General features: G+C 39.5%; 3 protein-coding genes, 1 long non-coding RNA gene and 1 pseudogene across 5 annotated transcripts in view; 4 read left to right on the top strand and 1 right to left on the bottom strand.

Moving 5' to 3' along the window:
- Positions 1-24456, top strand: part of LOC146453777 (uncharacterized) — a 104678-nt gene that overhangs the window by 70506 nt on the left and 9716 nt on the right. The window lies entirely within an intron of this gene.
- Positions 232-7601, top strand: LOC146453782 (uncharacterized; annotated as a pseudogene). The gene is made up of 4 exons (XR_014859421.1): positions 232-480; positions 2884-3531; positions 4018-4496; positions 6553-7601. The product of XR_014859421.1 is annotated as an uncharacterized LOC146453782 (transcript).
- LOC146453781 (uncharacterized) lies at positions 353-14211 on the bottom strand. Its single transcript, XR_014859422.1, has 3 exons — positions 14093-14211; positions 2886-3054; positions 353-491 (listed from the first exon to the last, which is right to left on the bottom strand). It is a non-coding gene; the product is annotated as an uncharacterized LOC146453781 (long non-coding RNA).
- LOC146453780 (uncharacterized) lies at positions 14066-19761 on the top strand. Its single transcript, XM_085096180.1, has 3 exons — positions 14066-14569; positions 15269-15817; positions 18937-19761. The coding sequence occupies exons 1-3, from the start codon at positions 14173-14175 to the stop codon at positions 19563-19565; spliced, it is 1575 nt and encodes a 524-aa protein (XP_084952306.1). The 5' UTR covers positions 14066-14172; the 3' UTR covers positions 19566-19761.
- Positions 23017-24456, top strand: part of LOC146453779 (centrosomal protein of 85 kDa-like) — a 1865-nt gene continuing 425 nt past the window's right edge. The window contains exons 1-2 of the mRNA XM_085096226.1: positions 23017-23192; positions 23454-24456. The exon at positions 23454-24456 is cut by the window's right edge and continues 425 nt beyond it. Of these exons, the coding sequence (XP_084952352.1) occupies positions 23168-23192; positions 23454-23626 (198 nt within the window). The 5' untranslated portion in view covers positions 23017-23167 and the 3' untranslated portion in view covers positions 23627-24456. The remainder of the gene's footprint in view (positions 23193-23453) is intronic.

Here is a 24456-nt window from a genome sequence, read left to right as displayed (position 1 = left end):
TAACTGAACTGTTTTTTGTGTTTGCCTAACTTTCCCGTTCCTGTAGTTGCCAAAAGAATTGTTAAATTCAGACCATTTAACCCTCCGTATGCCTTTCAACACATTTTAAGTCAGGGATAAATTTATTAATATCAACACTACACGATACCAAAGCTGTGCCAAAACATGTTTGAACTTTGCCTCCTATGATAACAAGATAAGTAACACAAATAGCTGAAAACTTGGCACGTAACGAGCTTTGCTCTAAGAGCTACATATTGGTAAAATCGCCCAAAATGACCGCTCAGAAGAAGAGTTTGCCTTCCTTTACAACTTTTATTTCGGTTTTGTCAATCGTGTTGTACTGCGCCGGATTTTTGAGAGTAGAATTGGAGTTGAACGAACACAAGGAGAGATTAAATGCTCTTGAAAACGCTGTCGCAGAGAATAAGCCGCCGACAAGCGAACCAAAGCACGTAAAGGCAACAAGGAATGTCCCTGGTAAGTTTGTACTAAGTTCTAAAAGTTACTGAAATATCGTTTCGTCTTGAGTAATGCTGAAAAGTTTAGTTCCATTTTGGAATTAACCAGCGAATTTTAACGTTAAATCTGTGATTTCGCACCTTTCACGGTAACCGGGCAAGCGCAACACCGGAATTACTCCGGTAGACTTGAATGGTCTGTGGACTAAATTCAGTACAATACCATACCTTGTATAGCATAATAAACAAAGTCAGCTGACAAGAAAGGAATGGATACAGTCATGGTTGGCGATTTCATCCACAGACTCAAAACCCAGAACCAACTTGTACAGCACAGCCTTTGAGAAGGAAAAAAAAACTTAGAACTTTAGGATTTCATTTACAGAATTAAAGTCACAACCACAATGTTCATCACCTAAAAAATCACAACGAGAAAGAACTACTCATAACTGAGATCAAAGGCATTGTAATTTTAGTTATCACACCTTAGAATTCTACTGATGCGGAACACATTCAGACATCGGGACCAACGGATGAGCGGCAAAATAAACAGCGCCACACGAATCTGACTTCTCGTGAGAACAAATACTTTTATCTGACTGGCCATACTTCAGGGTTTCATCTCGACTGTCACAAAAGTCATAATCAGTTTTTATACAGCATAACTAACAGCATCACAGAAAAGACTGGGACCATGCAGCTTTCATTTTGTCTGTCGGTTATTTCATGTATCAGACTCTGAAGCGTGTTGCCAAATGTAACGTTTTCCTCGATTGTAGGTTACAGAAAGGCTTATTATGTAAAACTGTGATTACCGAAAGTAAATTAGGGTAGTAAAGATCAGAAAACTTGTTTCAAATAGTAAAGGAATATACAGACTATAGTGCGCGGTGTGCGCGTGTTCTATGCAGCTGCGTGCAGAGTTCCTGTCTAATGTAGCCTGCGTGGCAGGTGCTAGAAAGGGGAAGGGAGAAGGGAAATCGGGCGCGCGCGACGCTTCCTTTTCCTTTTCCCCTCGCGTCACGCGCGCCCGATTTCCCTTCTCCCTTCCCCTTTCTAGCGCCTGCCACGCAGGCTAGTCTAATGTGACAATTACGAAAATGGAAGGTTATCGGGTCACGTTCTAGAACTTTCTCTTAGTAATTCACAACATATTTAGACGACTTAAAAAAAAAAAAAAAAAAAAAAAAAAAAAAACTCAAAAAAGGTTAGAAAAGATTCCGTTGCACCTTGGTTTCTTTACTCCAAGAGTGAAACCTTCGCACAGAAAGAATAGTCAGTTAACATTTGCTAAACATTCACTTACTCATCCCGCGTAAAAGCCCATAGGCGTCTTGTTAGATCTTGTTGTACATCCATTGAAATATATATAATCCGAAAGACAGAAAGCGTTGTTCAAAAGTAGACACGTTTAAAATAAGATGTTTGACTCAATAATTCAAATTCGGCTTCCGTTATAATGGATATCCAAAATTATCATTCAATGTATGTTTTTCTTCCTTTTCATTGGCCGAGAGCAGACCAGGTGACCTACGAATAACTGCCTACAAATAAGCGCAATACTGTTGAACTTTGTTTTGCTACAAATAATATCCTGCTCATGCGTAATTGAATACACGCTCTTGTGTGGAAATGGCACAACGCTTCCCTGAGCTATCAGAGAGAATTAAATAATTATGAAAAACAAACTCGGTGATCGAATGATAAAACAATTGTTGAACTCAGTTATCGCCAAATAGCGTGATTTTCCAGTGTCTCGCAGAACAATTATTTGCCTTAGCCTTCGGCTTTGGCAAATAATTGATCTGTTTACCACTGACAAACCACAATATTTTGCTCAACCCCATCCATTATGGTTAAATGACAAGACACGCGAACATATCCTTGCCAACGCCGCTGCTTTTTCCCTCTGCTTCCTTATTTTCAGTATTATTTTTTTGGTAATCAATAACATGCGGATGTATGGTTGGAAAACATTTCTCTTTAGTTTAATATCTTTTCTCTTAGAATCAAACCTTTATTCAGTAAAAAGGTTTAACTTTTGCGTCAGTATAAGGAATTAAATATCTCAGTGTTACCAATATAAAGAAAACGAATAAGCTGCTCTTTCTTTTGACGTGTTTGTGTCTCGATATTTTAATGGAAAACTAGTTTCTCGAATATCGTGTTTATGTCATGCAGACATTTCTCTTTAATAACAACACCGTCAAAAAGTAGTAAATGCGACACTTTATGTCCTTATTCCCCTTGGGACTAAATAAAATGTAAGATATGGTCCATTTGCTTTTTTTAAAGAATTGTACTAGTTCTAATTTCTCAACTAAGTGCTAACACAGAGATTGGTTTTCATTTATTCCTTCATGTACGTCTGTGACTCAATAATTGGGTCTTAAATGACTCCGTGTTTATTTTTCCTTCACAGACTACAAACTGCATAGAAAAAGGCGTAATGCGGATGCAAACACTACAGAGGCTGAAAGCACAGCAAAAATGATGCAAAAAATGAGGAATTTTTTTTCGGAATTGAAACCGCATCTCTGCCATTCAAAGGGTGCCAAGTGCTCGTCTGGTCCCCCAGGCCCTCCCGGTCCACCTGGACCGAGTGGACAAAAAGGGTTCCGTGGACGAAGAGGCCAGAAAGGAAAAACAGAAAACAAGGGAGATCAAGGCATTATGGGATCGCTGGGAAAGAGTGGTAAGCAAGGCATCATGGGACCTGTGGGGCCTCGAGGAGAAGTAGGACCTAAATGAGACATGGGATCCGCAGGTTTGCCAAGAGCTAAAGGAGAACCTGGTGAATCGATTTCAGCTCCTACTGTTGCTGTTTCTCCTACAAAGTTGACAGTTAACGAAAGCGGGTCAGCCTCGTTTTTGTGTTCAATTAGTGGTAATCCTGAGCCTACAGTAGTGTGGAGTAAACTATACAGTCGCTCAGAAATAGGTCAGTCAGTACAAGTAGGAGGAAAACTGAATTTACGGAACGTGAAAGGAAGCGATACGGGTGTTTACAAGTGTTCAGCTGCAAACATCTTGGGACAAGCGCAAACAGTAGGACGGTTGGTTGTAAATGGTGAGTTGCTCTGACTGTCCGCACGGGGAAGAAGGCTCTATGGTCTTTTCATAGCATAGGCTATTTGGTTCATTAGAAATATTATTTGCAGCGAGCACTGATTGGTGAGAGAGCACTAATTGGACTGAGATACGAATAAATAAACGTTATTAACAAAGGTCAATCATTTTCATTACCCGCTTACTTTATAGCTAGCAGAAATATTTTTACTTCCGTGATGAAATAAAGAAAAAGACACAGTTCCTTTTTGGAAAGATTGGAAAAGTCAAAAGCCTCATGATACAAAGAATATGAACTTAAGGTAATTATTGTTCTTTTCTAACAACTGTAAAGTCATGGCATTTGAATTAACTCAGTCTGGGATTCAACATTTGTTTTAATTTGCCGTGCGTTTGGAGCTGTTGTCTGCTGACTCACTTTTTCCCAAGTATGATAATCTAATCCTCGAGGTCATTCCATAATTACATTTCTTGTGTTGAATTGCAGTTCGCCCATATGCTTCTCTTAACCCGGGACCACTTTACGTCGTTGAAGGAAGTAACGTCACTCTTCCAACTTGTCACGTAACTGGTCACCCTACACCAGTTGTGACGTGGAGCAAGTCATTTGGTCAGCTGCCACAGAGAAGGGTGCAGAGTAATAACAGTGCGTTAACAATATTTGATGTCCGTAAATCTGATTCTGATAACTACATGTGCACAGCATTTAATATTTTAGGAAGTGTTAAGCAGCGAACTATTTTGATTGTCTTTCCCCTTCCAATGTTTATCGTGAGACCTCCAGTGATTTTAGAAGCGATTGTAGGCGAGACTTTAAATTTGAATTGCAGCGCTGTTGGCAATCCAAAACCAGTCATCAGCTGGAAAAGAGAAGGTGCACGGCTTCCAGATGGGTGGAGCCTCGATTCAAAAGACTCATTGATCTAGAGGCTAAACTTCACAGAAGTTACCATTTATTTCGCGAAAGTACTCACTCTTCGAACCGGTGGAGAACTCACCAAAAATATGAGAGACATTGATTTAGGGTCGATGGGTTGGGAGTTTCCCCTAAATGTTCAACAGATCGTAAAAATAGTCAAGACAATTAATCCGGGCCATGCCTGAAACGGAGCCGGGTGCAACATTTGCACAAAGAGCGCTAAGTGATCATTAAGAGAGCTCATGGCGTTGATGTAAAGCGCGATATTAACCCAATGTCTTAAAAATATGAGCACGTTAATTGGAAATGTCTGATGGGATATTAAAGACTGTATTTGTCTACCTGTAAAACATTATTTTTGCGTTTAAGGAATAGTTATCTGAATGATGGTACTGTCGACATCACGAAAAAAAAAGACAGGAAAAGAAAACGACAACAACAAGAACAACAGAAACAAATACAAAAAAGCTCAACACCTATAGGGAAACAAAAAAACAAACAAACTTGTGCGAGTGCTTGCACATGTGCTCTGTTTAAATTTTATTGCTGTAGTAAATCACTTATATAAGGTACCGGCAATTTTCGGTATGATTTCGTGGTGATTTTTTTTCAGCGATTTTGATTCGGTGGCACAGTTAAAACGTTAGAGGAAATTTTGACCAGGGGCCAATTTAACGTTTACACTTATAACCAAAACTCCGGGTCATGGTAATTACACGCGCATGTTTAAATTGAGTCCACTCAAACATTGTTAGAAGTCTTTAACGGGAATTATTGAACTCTTTCCTTTTTTTTTTAGTTTCTGTTTGTGTATTCATGTAAAACGAAAGGGCCAGATTGTAGAGTACAAGTGTCAGGTTGTTTACAATGGAGGTCCCCCAGTAGCACGGGTCACATGTATCCTCGCTCTCCACTTGCTCCTGTTCATGTAATAAAGTAGGGATGCTTTCCATTCAGTATCCAAAATGTTGGGTTAGAAATTTGGCACATTTTTCCGCGACCTTTTTCCAGTCGTTCGAAACTTGCAATCTCGTTGGTAACAAAAAAAAAGAAGAACGTACGTGATGGAGCAAAGATGGCGCTGGATGACAAGAAAATTGACGTGGGAATTTTTTTCAAATTCCAACCGGTTACAACATAAAGAGTGGAATACCTTCAAAGATCGTCCGTTTGTTACGGAACATTTCCTTATCAACCTGCGCGCGTGACATTCACATTCGAACTGGTTAAACAGAAAGTTTTGGCTGCTGAATCGAAAGTGTACCAGGTCTTCACTTTATCGTTCTCAAACTCGTTAATACTTCATCAAGAGAAAACAAAGAAAGCCACTTCCGTGATCGTGGTTTGGGTCAGTATTCCTGGTAAAAATAAAGCCAACTTTAGCCTTGAATTTCTCCAAGAATTATACATGATTTGAGATGCCAAATCAAACACTCGAAAGTGTGTTTCATCTGATCAGATATCCAACTTCTCAGTGTTTGGATATCTGATGAAACACGCTTTCTCGTGTTTGACATATTACATAAAAAATTTGCGTTGCTCACAGGACCTTGACGTACGTTATCCTTCTTTTGCGGGGCCTTGGTGCAGCGTGCATGTATTGTTAATAAGAAAAATTGTGATGTCTGCGGCACAAAGACAGTTTAATGGCTGGACAATTCAGGTCCCAGTAATTATTCGCGGAGGCTCCAATTGAGTCCAATACACATTGCTAGAAATCTTTAACGGGGATTCTTGAGCCCGTTTTTAAACTTATTATCGATTTTCTGTTTGTGTATTCATGTAAAACCAGAGACCCAGCTTGTGAAGTGCAAGTGTCAGGTTGTGGCCGATACAGGTTCCCCAGTAGCACGGGTCACATGTGTCCTGGCTCTCCGAATGCTCCTGATCTCAAAGTAGGTCTTCAGGTCATCTGTAGTAGGCACTCCTGCATCGCGTTTTAGGGCCTCGTACGTCATTCTCCTTCTGCAAAGCTTTGCCATCACTTGCGTTGGTTCCCGCTAGAAGAAAAATATTAATTAAACAAGTCAAAGGGTGAAATGTTATCTGGCGCACAGAGACAGTTCAATGGCTATTGTTATCCATTACTAAAACCATGCCAAGATAATATTTGCGAACGTTTCATACTTTGAAGATGTCGGCATTTTTAAAAGCAAGCGTCTTAATTTTGTTTCATCAGATTGCTCTGATCTATTAAAATCAGGCCATACACAGAATGGAGTGTACTCTGTGAACCCAGACGGAAAAGGATCCTTCACCGTGTACTGTGACATGCGCACTGATGGTGGAGGATGGACAGTGTTTCAAAGAAGACAAGATGGCTCGGTGGACTTCTATCGGGGCTGGAACGATTACAAATCAGGCTTTGGTCAGCTGACGGCTGAGTTCTGGTTAGGAAACGACAAGATCCACAGGCTGACAACCTCTAGACCCAGCTCTCTGCGAGTGGAGCTGGAAGACTGGAACGGAGTTAGAGTGTATGCCAAATATGGCAGGTTCAGCATCGGGGATGGGCAGGCGCAGTATCGACTTGAAGTGAATTCATATTCAGGGGCAGCAGGAGATTCGTTAGCTGCGCATAATAACATGGCCTTTACCACAAAAGATAGAGATAATGACAGCTGGGGTGGAAAGTGTGCTGTGGAATACACTGGCGCCTGGTGGTACAAACATTGCCACAGCTCCAATCTCAGCGGAAAATATCTGGGAAACAAGAATGATAACCGAGGAGCCCGGTGGTCCGGTTTCAGATCTTCTCTCTCACTCAAATTCACTGAAATGAAACTGAGGCCGTCATCCTAAAAAGAATATAAGTTACGGATTAAATGTTCGTCATTAGCTTGAAGCAAGAGAACATGAATACAACATAGTGTTTCCCTCACACCTCATTCCTTAGATAATCCGTCTTAGGTTATTTTGAATTAATCACACTTAACAGGACTGAAAACTGGGAGTACACCCCAACACTCTCCTTATTGCATAGGTAACAAGAGTCAATATTTTTCAATTATTTTATCTTTAATTTATGTTATTTTACCATTTTAATTAAACGCCGCATGATATATCTAATTTTCTCCAACAAGGATCTTGGCGCTTGGCTAAATCTTTCGATCTTGGCATGGAAACTCGCCAATTCGAGAGTGTTGTTTTGTATAGAGGACAATCTCGAACTGAATTCATTTGTCTAAGCCAAATAAACAATATTTGTGTACAAAACTTGACTACAAAAAGCTGGAACGACACTTCACCTCTTATGAGGTAATTTTAATACGAGCAGTATTGCACTGTTAACGTAAATCTTAGTCTGGAGTCACTGAATAAGCAAAGACTCTTTGTTGAAGTATCGGTGCTGTTTTTGTTGTAAAACGCGACCCGTGGCTCTTATTTGGGGCGGCGTTTATTAAGGGGAAGTACCGTCTTTTGAATAAATACGGTACGCGGCTTGTGAGCAAGGCAGTGTTGGCGGATGACGATTTTAGCTCGTCTGATGGCACATGGTGTATACAATTGTATCGTTTCAGACAAAGGTTTGAGACAGGACAAAGACTTCAGATCCACTTAATAACTCAAACATATATAACAAGTTTTGAAATTAAAACCCCTCGGTCTTTAACTGACATCTGCGACACAGAGCACCTTTCATGAGGGGGAGGGGGGGGGGGGAGTTTGCATAAGCCGAATTTATATTAGGAGAGGAGAAACTTGTCACAGGCGGAAATGCACATGACAGAATACCGTGTTAATCGAGAATCAGATGACACGAGTTTTTAGCCTAAGAAGGTTTTCAGTTCCTCGAGTTAATTCAGCAATAGTGTAATGACGAAATTAGTTAATAGCCGGCGGTAGCTGTGGCTAGGATATTCATCATGATGAGTGTACTCTGTTATCTTTATCCACACAAAGATACTTATATAGAATTGTTTTGGTTTCTATGGACATTTTTATTATATGGTATCCATTAATCTCAAGATCTTAAGTGTTTGCTGTATTTCCCTGTCTCACATGCCCGTTTAGTTTAGATTCTTCTACTCCTCTGAAAAGTTACACATGCGTTCTTCGAACAAAAATATGGTCGTAGACCTTGACTTGGTGGTGAAAGCACAGAGGGGGGAGGGAGAGGGGTGATGGCACAAGGGGCGGGAGAGGTAAGACCACAGAGTTAGGGCGGGGGGAAGGGATGAGAGCTCAAGGGGAGGGGGCTTAGAGCACAGTGAAAGGGGAATATTGAACGATTACTTTAGCTGTAAACTTAATCTTCTAGAATCTATGTGTCTATCATTATCCTAATCGTTAAAATTTGTAAAGGTTAAATTTTTTAGTTGAGGTGATAAACGTTTTCTGAAGGCATACACAGACTTAGGCTGTAGGTTGAATAAGATTTATGTTCCAAAAAATGACATCCATATATTTTAACCCATCAGTTTAAAGGGTTAAAAACCTTAATAGTGACTAGCATGTAATTTCTCCTTACAATACAACTGCAAGTCATGAGAATAAAGGAAATGATCAGTGAATATAAAATTCTCCTAACCTGCCCTATAACAAGTACATGAGAACAGTGAAGAGAATTTACATGTTAATACTGAAGCTGAAAGGGTTAATAAATTGAGACAAAAACGCTGAAGCTGCCCTCCGCGTTTATCTCTAATTGAATTTTAGTTGCTCAAAATTTGGATGGTTGGAAGTAACTAGGAGAAAAAAGATAAAAAGTTTAAATAATTTCATAGTGAAATATTGATCAGGTTGGAGAGGCAAAAACCTTAGTAATGAGTTTTTCTGCGAATGAGAATAATAGTTTGGGCCGGGTGATAAGAATGATTTATTAGGAGGCTTCAACCAACAACTGGTGACTGCGTTATAAGCGCGTGTATTTCTCAAACGTGCTGAAAGTATTATGAGCCTCGGAACAGACAGGATATCGATTAACCAAAATTTAAAGCGTTCTTGATTTGAAAATCGGTCAACCTGCATAAAGCAAACTGTTTAAGTTTGTAGGAACTTGAGTTAAAGCAGGTCAGTACAACTAATTAAGATGTTTTTAAAATAAAATTTTCAAGAAACCCGTAGCTGCAAAATAATAAAAATGGAATGACCATTTTTTTTTTGTTTCAATACGCTTATACCATAATAATTTTAAGGCAATTAAGGGCAGAAGACTGTGATTTCTAGAACTCTTGTACATACGTAGCATAATATGCATATTAATAAAACGTCAGTCAGAGCATCTTTGTGTTCAATGCACGTGATTTTTCTGCTTGAGAATTTGCTTATTTTTGAAATTCAAAGTAAATCTTTTTTCAATTAACTTTTTTAATGCCCCTCTTTTGGAATTGACCTTTCTGACTGACTAGCGTCAGTAGTATAAAGGCCTGACTACACTAGGAAACATTTTAGCGGAACGATTGTTTCTTGTTATGTTTTCGGGGTGGCTAAATTAGCGGAAAGGAAACAAAATGTTTTGCTACCAAGGTGGCTAAACGAGAAAAAATTGTGTCGCATGCGCATTAATAATAAACTGACTTCCGAAGAAGTCTGGGGAATATTTTTACATATTCTCGTCCCTGTCTATACATCGATTTGACAGTAGGCCACTTCCATTTTGTCCCTATTCATGTTGTCTTAATGAGCTACATCCCACAAACAGGCTCTGTTCTCATACAAGGTAATGATTGCCTCAACCTCCTCGTTCTTCTAATTACTTTCTTTCTTTCCCTTTTCTATGACCTGCTTGTTGCTCTTCCACTTCGACTTTGCCGTCAGCCATTGCTGTACGCTCACCATTGTTAGAAATCATTGTCAGCATTGCTTTCATGGTGGCTATACTGGGAAACATGTTTCGGGAGCAAAATTTACGTTGATGACTTGTGTTTTTGCTCGTGCAGGCGTTGAGCGCGATCGCTATAGCAAGACTTCTGAAAGTGGGGTTGACATTTGTGAAGAAAATTCGGAAAAATACGGAAATACCTCCACGGTTGATCACCCGGCCCGGACGGGAAAAGCAAGACAAATGGACGGTGGGTGAATAAAAGAATCGCATAAATCGGCATAAATAAACGAGCTTGCAGTAGTTGACATTGATCGCCTTTTATCATTTACAGCACATGGCGTATTGTTTATAAGGAGAGTTATTGAGCAATATCCAGGAGTGTACGAAGATGAAATACAGGGATGGCTCAGTTCAGTACACAAGAGGAAAGACATGCAGTCAGTGTGGCTTTAATTAATCGATGCTCAACCCCTGCACGAGCAAATACACCACTCGCCAACGTAAACTTGAAGAATAAGAAGCAATCATGTCGACCGAACAGGCTACACAGTGGCCGCCATATTTTTTGAAAATAAGAGCGGCATTCCTGTAACACCATACAAAGAGCGCATGATTGACGGAAACGAATCGCCAAATGCTCGCGGAAGTTGTTATTCGAGGGTCGCGTATCAATGAAATCGGTGGTAAACCGATGAACAAAGGGGATTTGGGTGAGGGTTTTAAAGATCTTCTCCTCTCCCTTTACAATCACTATTTTTAGACCCTTTTGATTCTTAAAATGTATTCTGGGTTAGCGCTTCACGGCAGCAGCAACAATCGGGTATATCACAGCAGCAGCAGAAACAACAACAACAACAAATAGGTAATATAACAAAGTTGCGCAATTACTGATGGTTTACTGAAAATGTTTGCTTCCCCCCCCCCCCCCCCCTCCCTACCACAAAATATGCTCCGCCATCTGTGAACATGTTAACTGAACTGTTTTTGTGTTTGCCTAACTTTCCCGTTCCTGTAGTTACCAAAAGAATAGTTAAATCAGTTCAGACCATTCGACCCTCCGTATGCCTTTCAACACATTTATAGTCGGGGATCAATTTATTAATTTAACACCACACGATACCAAAGCTGTGCCAAAACATGTTTGAACTTTGCCTCCTATGATAACAAGATAAGTAACTTAAATAGCTGAAAACTTGGCAGGCTGTAGACATTTGTGATCATAGCATCACGTCACGAGCTTTGCTCTAAGAGCTGCGTATTGGTAAAATCGCCCAAAATGAACGCTCAGAAGAAAAGTTTGCCTTCCTTTGCTTCCGTTATCTCTATTTTGTCAATCGTATTGTACTGCGCCGGATTTTTGAGAGTAGAATTAGAGTTGAACGAACACAAGGAAAAATTAAATGCTCTTGAAAACGTTGTCGCAGAGAATAAGCCGCCAACAAGCGAGCCAAAGCACGTAAAGACAACAAGGAATGTCCCTGGTAAGTTTGTGCTAAGTTCTGAAAGTTACTGAATTATAGTTTCGTCTTTAGTAACGCTGAAAAGCTTAGTTCCAATTTGGATTGAACCAGCAAATTTTGACGCTAAATCTGTGATTTGGCACCTTTCATGGTAACCCGGCAAGCACAACACCGGAATTACTCCGGTAGACTTGAATGGTCTGCGGACTAAATTCAGTACAATACCATACCATGTATAGCATTATAAACAAAGCCAGCTGACAGGAAAGGAATGGACACAGTTGACGATTTCATCCACAGACTCAAAACTCAGAACCAACTTAGTACAGCATAATGAACAGGGCATCAAAGGGAAGTACTATTCATAAGATCAAAAATGTTTGTTTGAGAGAAGAAATAAATTTAGAACTTTAGGATTTCATTTACAGAATTAAAGTCACAACCACAATGTTCATCAAAACCACCACGAGAAAGAGCTACTCAAAACTCTGATAGCTGAGATCAAAGGATTTAATTTTAGGTAGTAGACCTTAGAATTCTACTGATGCGGAGCACTTTCAGACATCCGGACCAAGGAATGTACGACAAAAATAAACAGCGCCACACAAATATTAATCTGGCTGACTCGTGAGAACAAATGCTTTTATCTGACTAGCCATACTTCAGGTTTTCATCTCGACTTTCACAATAGTCAGAATAAGTTTTTATATAGCAAAATAGTTAACGGCATCACAGAAAAGACTGGGACCTTCATTTTGTCTGTCGGTTATTTCATATATCAGACTCTGAAGCGTGTTGCCAAATGTAACGTTTTCCTCGATTTTAGGTTACAAGAAGGCTTATTATGTGAAACTTTGATTACCGAAAGTAAATTAGAGCAGTAACGGACAGAAAACCCGTTTTAAATAGTAAAGGAACAAACAGATTATAGTGCGCGGTGTGTGCGTGTTCTGTACTCAGCTGCGCCGGCCCCCGAGTTCCTGTCTAATGTGTCAATCACGAAAATCAAGGGTTATCGGGTCACGTTCTAGAACTTTCTCTTCCTAATTCACAACATATTTAGACGATTTGAAAAAAAAAAAAAATTAAAAATAAGGTTAGAAAAGATTCTGTTGTACCTAAATTTCTTCACTCCAAGAGTGAAACCTTCGTGCAGAAAGAATAGTCAGTTAACATTTTCGTCCTCGGATAAAATCCTTAAGTTCTTGGAGACCGCCCAGGTGAAATAAATCTCATAAGCAGTGTTTTTCCTGTACTGTAGAAGTCACCCACATCGTAACAAATACAAAGCAGAATAAATGGTAGGTTTTGTTACATTAAAACAAATGAATTTTACATTACATCTTTATCCTGCTTCCTGTCTTCTATGGCAAAGAAAACCAAAGGTGATTAGGTCAAGTTCTAAAGCTTTTTCTTGTCAATTACATACAAGAGAAACTGAGGGGAGACAGAGAGAGACGTCTGGTCTAGCCAGCCCTTGAGATATGTAAACTTCGAGTATTACCTTATTTTTCCAAAGGTTTGTAAAGCGAGAGTAATTCAAACTATAGTCTGCATAGTGAGAGTTTTCATTTGCCGATTTCATATTTATGGAACTACAACAGAGCGTTATTAGATCTCATGGCCTGTTGTCAATCGACCTTCAGATGTTTGACTCAACGAATTCATAGACTTCCGTTTTAATGGATATCCAAATGTGACACGCAAACGGCCAACCCCCCCCCCCCCCTCCCTGCTTTCCCCATCTGCCCCATAGTTAGTTAAATGATTTTCACAAAAAGTGGAAGTTCACGCCTCTTGCGTATGGTTTTTTACTCGAGAAGTAGTGTAGCTAACCAAAGCCTTGGTGTTATAAAGTATAATGCTCCTGGCTTTTAAAAGATGATTGTTTGTATCTTCCACAATATCAGTCATGCATTCTTCTCTTGTTGCCATGGAAACGTCAAGTTATGTGACCAATTACATGCCATACCGAATCGTTGCTAGAAAATTTTAGGAAAGTGACAAGGTTTGGTAGTGAATGTTCAACGTCTGGTGGTGCTGGTGGTGGTGGGGAAGGGGTGGGGGTGGGGTGCTGTGGTGCTGAATAGGGTTAAGTCACGGTACATTTGCTTTTCAAAAGACTTTAACTAGTTCTTATCCCTTAACTAAGTGCTAACTCGGCGCTTGGTTTTTATTTGTGCTTCAATATTTGGGTCTTAAATGAACGACTGAATGTTTCTTTTCCTTCATAGAACTCCGACGCTATACACTGTATCATAGAAACAGGCGTCATGCAGATGCAAATACCACAGAGGCTGAAAACACAGCGAAAATGATGCAAAAAATGAGCAATTTTTTTTCGGAATTGAAACCGCATCTCTGCCATTCAAAGGGTGCCACGTGCTCGTCTGGCCCCCAGGCCCTCCCGGTCCACCTGGACCGAGGGGACAAAAAGGAGCCCGGGGACGAAGAGGGCAGAAAGGAAAAACCGGAAATAAAGGAGATCAAGGTATTATGGGATCGCCGGGAAAGAGCGGTAAGCAAGGCATCATGGGACCTGTTGGGCCTCAGGGAGAAGTGGGATCTAAAGGAGACATGGGATCCGCAGGTATGCCGGGAGCTAAAGGAGAACCTGGTGAATCGATTTCAGCTCCTGCTGTTGCTCTTTCTCCTACAAAGGTGACTGTCAATGAAGGCGGGTCAGCCTCGTTTCAGTGTTCAGCCAGCGGTAATCCTGAGCCTGCTATAGTGTGGAGTAAATTAAACAGTCAGTCTGAAATAAGTAAGTCAGCGATTTTAGCAGGAAGATTACGTTTACGGAATGTAAAAGGAAGTGACTCTGGCGTTTATCAGTGTTCAGCTGAAAACATCGTGGGAAAAGCTCTGGCAGTGGCTCAATTAGAAGTTAATGGTAATTTTTTAATCTTTGGTTGATTAACAAATAAACTGTTTTAAAATTTCCACCTGCAAATCAGTGTTAAAAGATAACGCGGAACACAAAAGACAAGAACGCTTTCTGGCAAAATAACTGTACAACCTGAAATTCACTTGTAGTTATCGTTCGGGAAATTGCCAGGTCTATCAATAATTGTATTCTAGTCTTAAAAAAGTAGTTCCCGCTATTAAAAGGTCATAACCTGGCTAATTTCACCATTAGACGTCTGGCAACTACGACATCGTAAACAACTGACAAACAATATGCCTATTTTTCTACACGATGTGCATATCAGATTTAACAGCTCGTGGTGCAATATTTGATTTAGCATTAGCAAGCCACCAAAGTTAATTTAGCCCACGACCAGACTGTTTCGTTGAACATTTGGAAAAATTTTCAAATTTTTTTTTTTTTTTGATGGCCCGACCAGAAATTGTTAAGTAGCTAAGGCGATTAAAATATTTGTATAATAGTAGAACAATAATAATCAATATGAATAATATGAACCTGTTCTGTTGCAAATTTGATGCCTTTCCAAGATATATATTTTTTTCATATGCTTTTATTATTGGACAATACCCGCAAATTCCAATGCACCATGCCCTTTTACCAACATCCCACATCGATGATTTATATAACGTGTGCAAATTATGGAATATCTCTACTTTGTTGCAGTTCGTCCTTTTGTTTCAATTCATCCGGGACCTCTGTACGTCATTGAAGGAAGCAACGCCACTCTTCCAACCTGCCACGTGACTGGCCATCCTACACCAGTTGTGACGTGGAGAAAACTGTTTGGGCAGCTGCCTCAGGCGAGGGTGCAGAGTAACAACAGCGTCATGCAACTTTTTGACGTCCGTAAAGTTGATTCTGCCGAATATATCTGCACCGCCACTAACCTGTTAGGAAGCGCTGTACAGAAAACTCTTTTAGTAGTAGTCTCCCTTCCTCGCCTCACTATTAAGCCACCTGCTAAAGTTGTTACATTTTTCAGCGGTACTTTGACATTGAACTGCAGCGCCACTGGTGATCCACAGCCAGTCATCAGCTGGAAACGACAAGGAGCACAACTGCCAGTTGGACGGAGCCACCAGCAGATTAATGGCGCTTTAGTTATAAGAGACATTAGAGACGAGGATGCAGGGAATTACATTTGTGTCGCGAAGAGTGCTGGAGTGTTTGACGTGGAAACTGGGACCGACGTTGAGGTTCAGCATGCTAAGGGTGAGTTAATTAATGACGAAAGAAAGAAATTTAGAGGTAGCCACTTATTTTCAGAACTAACTTTAAAAGCAACAGTAATTTCAAAAACATGACAATCTTTGGCATTTTGTTTCAAAAACTGCAGCTAGCGCTTAATTATCTCTAAAACAAATGCGAGGCTACTCCCAATTTTCTTTTTGAATTTCAGCAGCCCTTGCTAAGATCTTCTTTAATTTATGGGCATAGTTATATACCGCGCAAAAATACTTTTGAATTGTGAGAGTTTCTTGGCCTTCCCGAAACACGCAGCACATATTTATAGTATCAAAGGTGGCACCGCCCTTAAGATTGGAAATATCGACTCCATTGTTACCTAATGGAGATAGGGCTGCTACGTATATTATCTTTTCTAGCTTTCAATCGCCTGTCAGCTACACACGCTGTTTAGTAGTGAACAATCACATAGTGAAGTTCAGATGTACAATTGATCCGTGGCCAACATTTTTTTATTTTGCACACGGCAACGGCGAAGAAAATAAGGAGGGCTATATTTCTACATCCATGCCCAAAGGAAGGGGCGAATGAGATATCAGCTAACTAATTTTTATGAAAAGTAAACGACATTTCAGTTGAGAAGAATTATTGCGGTTAAGCTGTCTGGATGGAATCCGAACCATGTAGTTGTTAAAAAAATGGACCTCTTAAGCAAAACTGAACTGGATTATTTTAGCGGATGTGAATTAGGCACGGAAAATCTCAAGGTACGCTAGTTCTTGCGGCGTAATATGACACTAGGGCTAATTGGATTTATACACCGTATCTTTTATGTGCCGAACGTAATACACAAATTTCCTTGTGTGATGATAAATTTGACGTTATCACGGAGACGGTCGTATTTTACAATCAATCAGTCAATCAATCAATCAATCAATCAATCAATCAATCAATCAATCAATCAATCGATCAATCAATCATTCAATCAATCTATTATAATACTAACAAGAACTGATGAAGTAGTACAGTTCCCGCCCGAAAGTAGCGACTGAAGTCGGGTGAAAGAAAAATACACCAAGACTTTCAAAAGCAGAAAAAGGAAAAGAAAATTAGAAATCAATATAATATAGGAAAAGAAATTTATACAATACCTACAATACAATTATAAAATACAATATAGGAAAATAGATAGGTGATTTACAATAACAGAGGCTTATTCTAGTGTTATTTTGGTTCCTTAAAACCGGCAGTTATTCTAGCAATAATCGTTTTTTAGAGGGATAGTCATCTTCATTATTGTTTAGTAATTCTAATAAAAGTGCATGGATCTCAATTCTCAACTTTACTCGATATTACGCCAATGTTTCTCCTTTGTGAGTATCGAAAATCTGTCGAACATTGCTACACTCTGTTTTTTTTTTATAAGAACCTTTTTTATAAGAACGTCGAGGCTGAAATTAACCAACATTTTAAGAACGTATTAAGAACGTTCCTCAGGCTGAGAGTCGATTAAGGACGGTGCCTACTAATGTGGAAGTATTTTTGTGCGGTTTATGACTATGTGGGAAAAGCAGATCTTAGGGAGGCCTATTGGAATCCAAAACGAAAATTGGGGGTAGCCACGCATTTTTCAGAGATAATTGCAATAATATCTCTAAAAAGCGCCAAAATATGAAGCAATGTATGGGATTTTTTCCTAAATTGAAGCTTAATTATCTCTGAAAAATGCATGGTTACCCCCAATTTTCTTTCGAGATACCAAAAGCGTTTGCTAAGTTCTGCTTTCTCCGCATAGTTTTAAGCCGCGCAAAAATATTCCTGTATTAGCAGGCACCGCCCATAGGAAACCCGAGTATCTCGAGATGCGCAGAACGTATGCACAGTAACAATAGTAGGCACCGTCCTTAAGAACGTTTTTATCTGTATATAAAATCAAGGTAACAAATGTAAATTAACCAAAATACTTAAGGGCATGTTTTGTATAACATTAACAATGGTGACACACATCTCGCTTTGTCATAATCAGCAGTGTTAGTTCTTGATACCATATCTCAGCAGGCAATGTACTTTGACAGATTTCCTCGTCAAGTCTGCATTGCGGATTTCCTGAAATACATGTAGTATATACCATGTAATTTAAGAACATCTCAAGAACGTTTTCAGCCTAAAATCGAAAAAAAATATAAGAACGTTCAGCGTCAGCTCCAAAATTAGACGTTCTTATAAAAAAAAAAACAGAGTGTGTATAGGTTTTCCTTTGTCTCCATGGTATGTTGGAATCTCACCATAAGACTTAAAAATAGACATCTCATTCGGTGATTTTCAAAGAAAGTACGCCCACATATTTGAGGGTTTTTTTTACTCAAATAATTTTGCTACATTGACAGAAACTTTTACTGTGATTTTAAATCCCCTGCATTAGTTACCAATAAGTTTAAGCACGAAATCGAACCCCCCCCTCCCTTCAAATCCCTAAGCGCAAGAGATCTTATTACATTCGGGAACAACTCGATATATAATCGTAGCGGAGATCGTCGGATGGCTAACAACACAAGCGATTAAAAATCAAACTTTGCCACAAAAACCGCCGCTAAAATAATATGCCTGCAGCTTTCGGTGTGAGGAGTCACATCGAGTTTGCAATTTTGATGCAACAGAAACAACGCTTGTATTTGGTGAAAAAAAAACAAAAAAAAAAGGAAACCACAACAACAACAACAATAATGATAACGACGACAACAGCAAAAACAAACGAAAAAAGGATAAAAAAAATATCACAGAAACAAACAGACGAAAAAAAATTATTTAAAAGGAAACGTGAGTTAGTGTTAGTACATATGTGCTCTGTTTAAAACTGCTGCCTTAAATTTCAATTTCATATCAACTACTGGCAATTTTTTGGTGTGATTTCATGGCGATTTTTGTTGTTATTGTTGTTGTTGTTGTTTTGTTACCCTTAATTTGATGCTCACAAAAAGCTCCCTCAAATTAAGGGTCCAGCTTCATCTGCTGCACAGAGATAGTTTAATGGTTATTGGTACTCGTTAACGTTATTAAATCCAAAGCTTGATAATAGTTCCGATCGTTCCATACTTTAGAAACTGAATATTGACATTTACTCAAGCGTCTTAATTGTGTTTCATCAGATTGCTCTGGTCTATTAAAATCAGGCCATACACAGAATGGAGTGTACTCTGTGAACCCAGACGGCAAAGGATCCTTCACCGTGTACTGTGACATGCGTACTGATGGCGGAGGATGGACAGTGTTTCAAAGAAGACAAGATGGCTCGGTGGACTTCTATCGGGGCTGGAACGATTACAAATCAGGATTTGGTCAGCTGACGGCTGAGTTCTGGTTAGGAAACGACAAGATCCATAGGCTGACGGCCTCTAGATCCAGTTCTCTGCGAGTGGAGCTGGAGGACTGGAACGGAGTTAGAGTGTATGCCAAATATAGCAGGTTCAGCATCGGTGATGAGCAGGCGCAGTATCGACTTGAAGTGAATTCATATTCAGGGACAGCAGGAGATTCGTTAGCTGTGCATAATAACATGGCGTTTAGCACAAAAGACAGAGATAATGACAGACGAAGCAATGGAAACTGTGCTGTGTACAGCACTGGAGCCTGGTGGTACAACTATTGCCACGCCTCCAATCTAAACGGAAAATATCTGGGAAACAAGATTGATGACCGAGGAGCCGCGTGGTTTTACTTGAGACGAAATTATCTTTCACTCAAATTCACTGAAATGAAATTGAGGCCATCATCCTGAAAATAATAAATGTTACAGATTAAACGTTCGTCATTAGGTTGAAACAAAAGAGTATGGACACAACATAGCACACTCTTTTTTTTATAAGAACCTTTTTTAGTAAGAACGTTGTGGCTCAGATTAACTAAAATTTAAGAACATACTAAGAACATTACCCAGGCTGAGAGCCAGTTAAGAATGTTTTTAATACGACCAAATGTTTTTAAAATGAACAGTATAATTAACAAATCGACGGCAGTTTTCTATGGTCTATACTCTTATAGACCATAAAATGACGTCAAAAAATGTTCAAAACTCAAGTGGAACCACGAGCCGCAGGCGAGTGGTTTCACTGCCAAGTTTTGGACATTTTATGGCGTCATTTTATGGTCTATAAGAGTATAGACCATAGAAAACTGCCGTCGATTTGTTTTTTACAATAACATGGAAAAAGTGCGAGCGGAATTGGCTTTTTTTTTCGTTGAGAAAGCGCGCGCGTTACATCTGACGTCATTTTTATTGTCTGTACTCTTATAGACAATAGCTACGAGCCAATCAGCGCGCGGGAATTTGGACAGTTATTGTAAAAATACAGACAAAATAATACAGGTATAAATTCAGTCTATATTGCCCAATTAACTCAAATAATAGGTGTCTTGGTCACGTCCGCATAGATTTATTGAAATACGGTAACAGATAACTAAGAACAACAGGCTGAAATTGCCCAAAAATAATAAGAACGTTCAGCCTCAGCCCCAAAATTAGACGTTATTATATAAAAAGGAGTATATATCCCTCACACCTCATTCAATAGATAATCCGTTAGATTATTTTGGACGAGTACACCCAACCACCATCCTTATTGCATAGGTAATATGTCTTAAGTTAGTTTGCAGTCAACCAAAATCAATAGTTTTTAATTTTCCCTTAAAATATACTGATATACTCGCTTTATATAGTATATTGCAACATATATGTTTGTAAGAAAACAGTGAACGTTCAGTGCAAAAGTGTTAAACGTTCTTTTGAAGGCCCTAGCTTGATCATGAATATTATAAATCGAACCTTTCAGGTATGTATATATATCGTAGAAAAATACGGAGATCAAAGTCTAAAGTAGATCCAACCCTACCCATCGATTCTCAGCCGAATATACCTGACTATTGAAGACGGCGGATAATGTTCCTGTATTGCAGAGATTTAAGGAAGAATAACTCCTTACGGAACCAAGATTTGATCATCCATGATTGTGGTATATTGGGAAATATGTGAAAGCAAAATTCAGGTTAAATAAATAAATAAATAAATAAATAAATAAATGGGGGCTGGTCATATTGTGTATTCGTAATGTACCTGTAGAGGTGATGAGATGAAAGACAATATATGAAAATTCATACATTTGAACTGCGGAATTAGAAGGAAGAATGAATAAGTGAATGATCATCGCAGTTATATACGCAACTTTAAATAAAAGCAGTTACGCTGAAAAGAAAGCCTGAAAAGCAAAATCATCTCAGTTACACACGCAACTAGGTTAAGAATAGAAAGCCTGCAAAAAAAAAAAAAATTCAGTCTTAAGTTGCGTATATGAACTGCGATGATCATTCACTGAAAGTAGCGGCCGCTACTTTCGGGTGGACCGTTACCCAGTTCGGAGTTCAATACGGAGATAACAAATTAACGTTACTTTCGGAATTCTACAGTATTCATTCTTTCTTCCGCAGTTCAAATGTATGTCGAGTTTTATTCTCTTTCAGGCTCTGTTTTTATTGGAAAAATGACATGAATTCGAAGCTGAAGAAAAACCTTCAAACTGTCCCTTAAAAAGTTGGAAATAGAATTTTTGGTAATTTGGTGTTCCATGGTCGTTTGTTCGAAACCCTGTTCTTACTTTGATCCGCCCAAGAATGTAAGCAGCCTTTCCCTGCTCCAGCGTCACTGATTACGGCTTGTTAGCACCCTCAACGGTTAGTCCGGAATTAATACTGCGGGTAATATTATCCTTTGCGCCTCCGATTCGCCTTTCAATGTATTCATAATCAGAGATAAATAACCTCAGGCACGATATCATTCAATTCAAAGCTGTGCTAAAATATGTTTGAACTTTGTCTCCTATTATAACAGGATAAGTAACATAAATAGCTGAAAACTTGGCAGGTTATCGACACTCGGGATCATACTAACAGATAACGAGCTAGACTGTCAGTGACAGTCCCCCTATTTTTCCGTGGGATACTCGAGACTGGTTGGCTTCGATGGAGCTACGGCCATCTTGCGCGTGCGCGGTCTGGGGAGAGTGTCTTAACTACCGAGGGCGCCGTAGTTGGGGTTAGTTGAGTGAAGAAGGAGGAGCGGACTACTCGCGCGTGATTCAGTGACTAAAACGAGTTTTATTTCTGTGATTAGTGTGGAGACCAAAGAAAGGTTCTGGCAGAACTGAACAGAAAGTTGGAATAACTAGAAGAAGAGAAGCTAAAATTGAAGTGAGTTTCAGTTTGAGTTTCGATCAAATAATGCACAAAAGCACCGTATGGTGTATGATGGTGTAGCGCCAATATTCATAATTAATACAACCGGCATCTTTGAAGCTTGGCGCCAAAAATTGCGCCTGTTTGATTGATCCGATGTTTGCTGGTCGTGTTTCATAATGGTGAGTTTTGTGAAGGAAAGTTGCCCTGAAGCAAACGCAGCTCAACTCAGACAAATTGTTTTGTCTCTATCGTCGAGTTTCAATTCCCGACACAATTAACGTAAAAAACCGTTTCAAAATAAACTGTTCTATTTTTGCCCCAGGTTAAGATTTTTTTAGTTTTTAGCTTGCTATTGTTTTTGGTAACTTGTCAGTTTAGTGGGCGTTCCCCTAACAAACTCAATTTTGTGAACTCGTTTGGGCAAATACAGGTTGGAGTGTATGATCGTGGAGCAACTGTTTGTTGGCGGCAAATAGAACAGGTCTCGAATCTTGCCAACTTTCTCAAACACTTTCTGGGGTTGCCAGAGTCGCACTTCACATGTTAACGTTCGCTAAGCATATTCTGTTTACCTCCAATGACAGAGAGAAACGATACAGAAAGAACTGCGGTGAAAATTGGATGTAAGCGGTCACTCGACCTTTGTTTGTCTTGGCACCATAGGTTTTTCTTTTATTTTTGTCGTGTGATGTAGGGCGGACATTTTTGTAACTTGGATTTAGCTTGTGAAAGAACGATTTTGCCAAGCATCTTTTAGAGTTTTCTATCTTCAATGTGCTAACATAAGATTGCCTTGTCGAGGGCGGCCGAAGGCAGCCGAAGGCGGCCAATCACAATAAACAAAAATCACAATGAACCAATCAGAACACGAAGCAAATGTACTTGATAGGCGACAAGCGCATGAAACGCGCACGGGTGAAAAACAAAATCAAAGGTTTTCGGTGTACTATTTATTGACCGAGAAAACCATGGAAGCGTTTTTAAACTTGCCGTATCGTGTAAAGCAAAGTAAACTCAATTGCTTCCAACACTCGGCTGAAAACACTCTGCCAGTCATAACTAACTCATTTCTTTCAGCTGTCAGACTGCACGTCTGAGCTCAAAGCAGTGGTTCAAGTTTGTCGAGAAAGAAAGGAAGGCAAAGACCCTGACATGTCTGTTCTGCTAGGTCTCCGATGTGAGTTAAGTTGTATTTTAATTTTTAAAGTTATGTTTTGAGTTTCTTTACAGCGCAACTGGCTACAGCTTAGTAACAGCCGCACGTTACAGTTGTGTGCTTATTGGGAGAGATACTAGCGGTGACTTTGTTTTGGAAAAAAAAAAAAAAAACAAAACAAGGAAAGCTAGTTGCTTTCATAAAATGAGGCGAGGCTTCGTGAAATCAGAGAACTTTTGCTGTCGATAAATATCCTTACTTTTTCCTGTCATTGTTTTCCAGCTACATCAACAGACGAAGAAGAAAATGAAAGTAACGAAATTTCAGACCACGTTGATGCGATACAATCCAAGATAAACGGTGTACAGCAGCTCCGGCTGGACGTGGAAAATCTAAGAAAATTTATCTCTGATCAATACGCTGAGGACATTGGAAATAACTGCAGAATGCAGTGAATGCAACGACGAATGGTACAGCTGTTGGGTGAGCCCACGATTTATACCGTAGACGTTGCTTGGCAACATGGCGCACTCTTTTCAGCATTATACTGATTAAAGATTGAGTAACTATTTCGTTGCGTCAGCGTTCCTAACTTTGATCAACAGCTAATTTCTGCTGAACATTTACAGAAAAAAGATGTGTTTTTCTGGCATGTGCGTCTTTGAGAAATGGCTTGGCTAAAATTGTGTCATGGCTAGAAACTGAATGCAGATAAATCGAAAATATCCTTGGTGGTAACTTACTTCCATTAATCTCAGTGTTATTAAACACTGCTTAGCTTACTGAACTAAACAGAAGGTATATTTGTTTTCTTCTGTTCTTGTCAACCGAATAAATCTTGCATCATGATCAGTTGCTGTAGATGAAAACTCAGTTTTGTTTCTGTACGATGTTACGCACAGACTCAAACGTTACAGTCACCTTGTACAGCGTAATTAACAGCACGTCAGCCCAACTGGCCTTATGTGAATGAACATATTTTAGGGTTTTGTCCACAGACTTGAAACGTGAAACCGCATTACACAGCATACGAAAGAGTTCCAAAGCATACGAAATATTACCGAAGCATACGAAAGAGTTCCGAAGCATACGAAGGAGTTCCGAAGGATACGAAAGAGTTCCAAAGGAAAGCACTACTCAACAGCTTTTGTTTAAATGTTTTGCAACTCAAAAAGTTATCGTCACAGTACGTAACTAACGGTCCCACTCTTGGATGCGACGAGATTAGATATTAGAAAGACTTTAGGATCGTGTTCATGGTAAACGGCAAACGTCATGTTCGCAT

Source organism: Pavona decussata, unplaced genomic scaffold, assembly GCF_977016875.1.
Source record: "Pavona decussata unplaced genomic scaffold, jaPavDecu1.1 SCAFFOLD_322, whole genome shotgun sequence".
Lineage (NCBI taxonomy): Eukaryota > Metazoa > Cnidaria > Anthozoa > Scleractinia > Agariciidae > Pavona > Pavona decussata.
This window is presented reverse-complemented; position numbering and strand designations above follow the sequence as displayed.

What these genes read in the sequence shown, in the direction of transcription:
- LOC146453780 (XM_085096180.1), top strand. Translation starts at nt 14,173, where the DNA reads ATGGGATCGCCGGGAAAGAGCGGTAAGCAAGGCATCATGGGACCTGTT. An exon ending in GGCTCAATTAGAAGTTAATG is followed by an intron (nt 14,570 to 15,268) that starts GTAATTTTTTAA and finishes ACTTTGTTGCAG; the next exon opens with TTCGTCCTTTTGTTTCAATT. An exon ending in TGAGGTTCAGCATGCTAAGG is followed by an intron (nt 15,818 to 18,936) that starts GTGAGTTAATTA and finishes GTGTTTCATCAG; the next exon opens with ATTGCTCTGGTCTATTAAAA.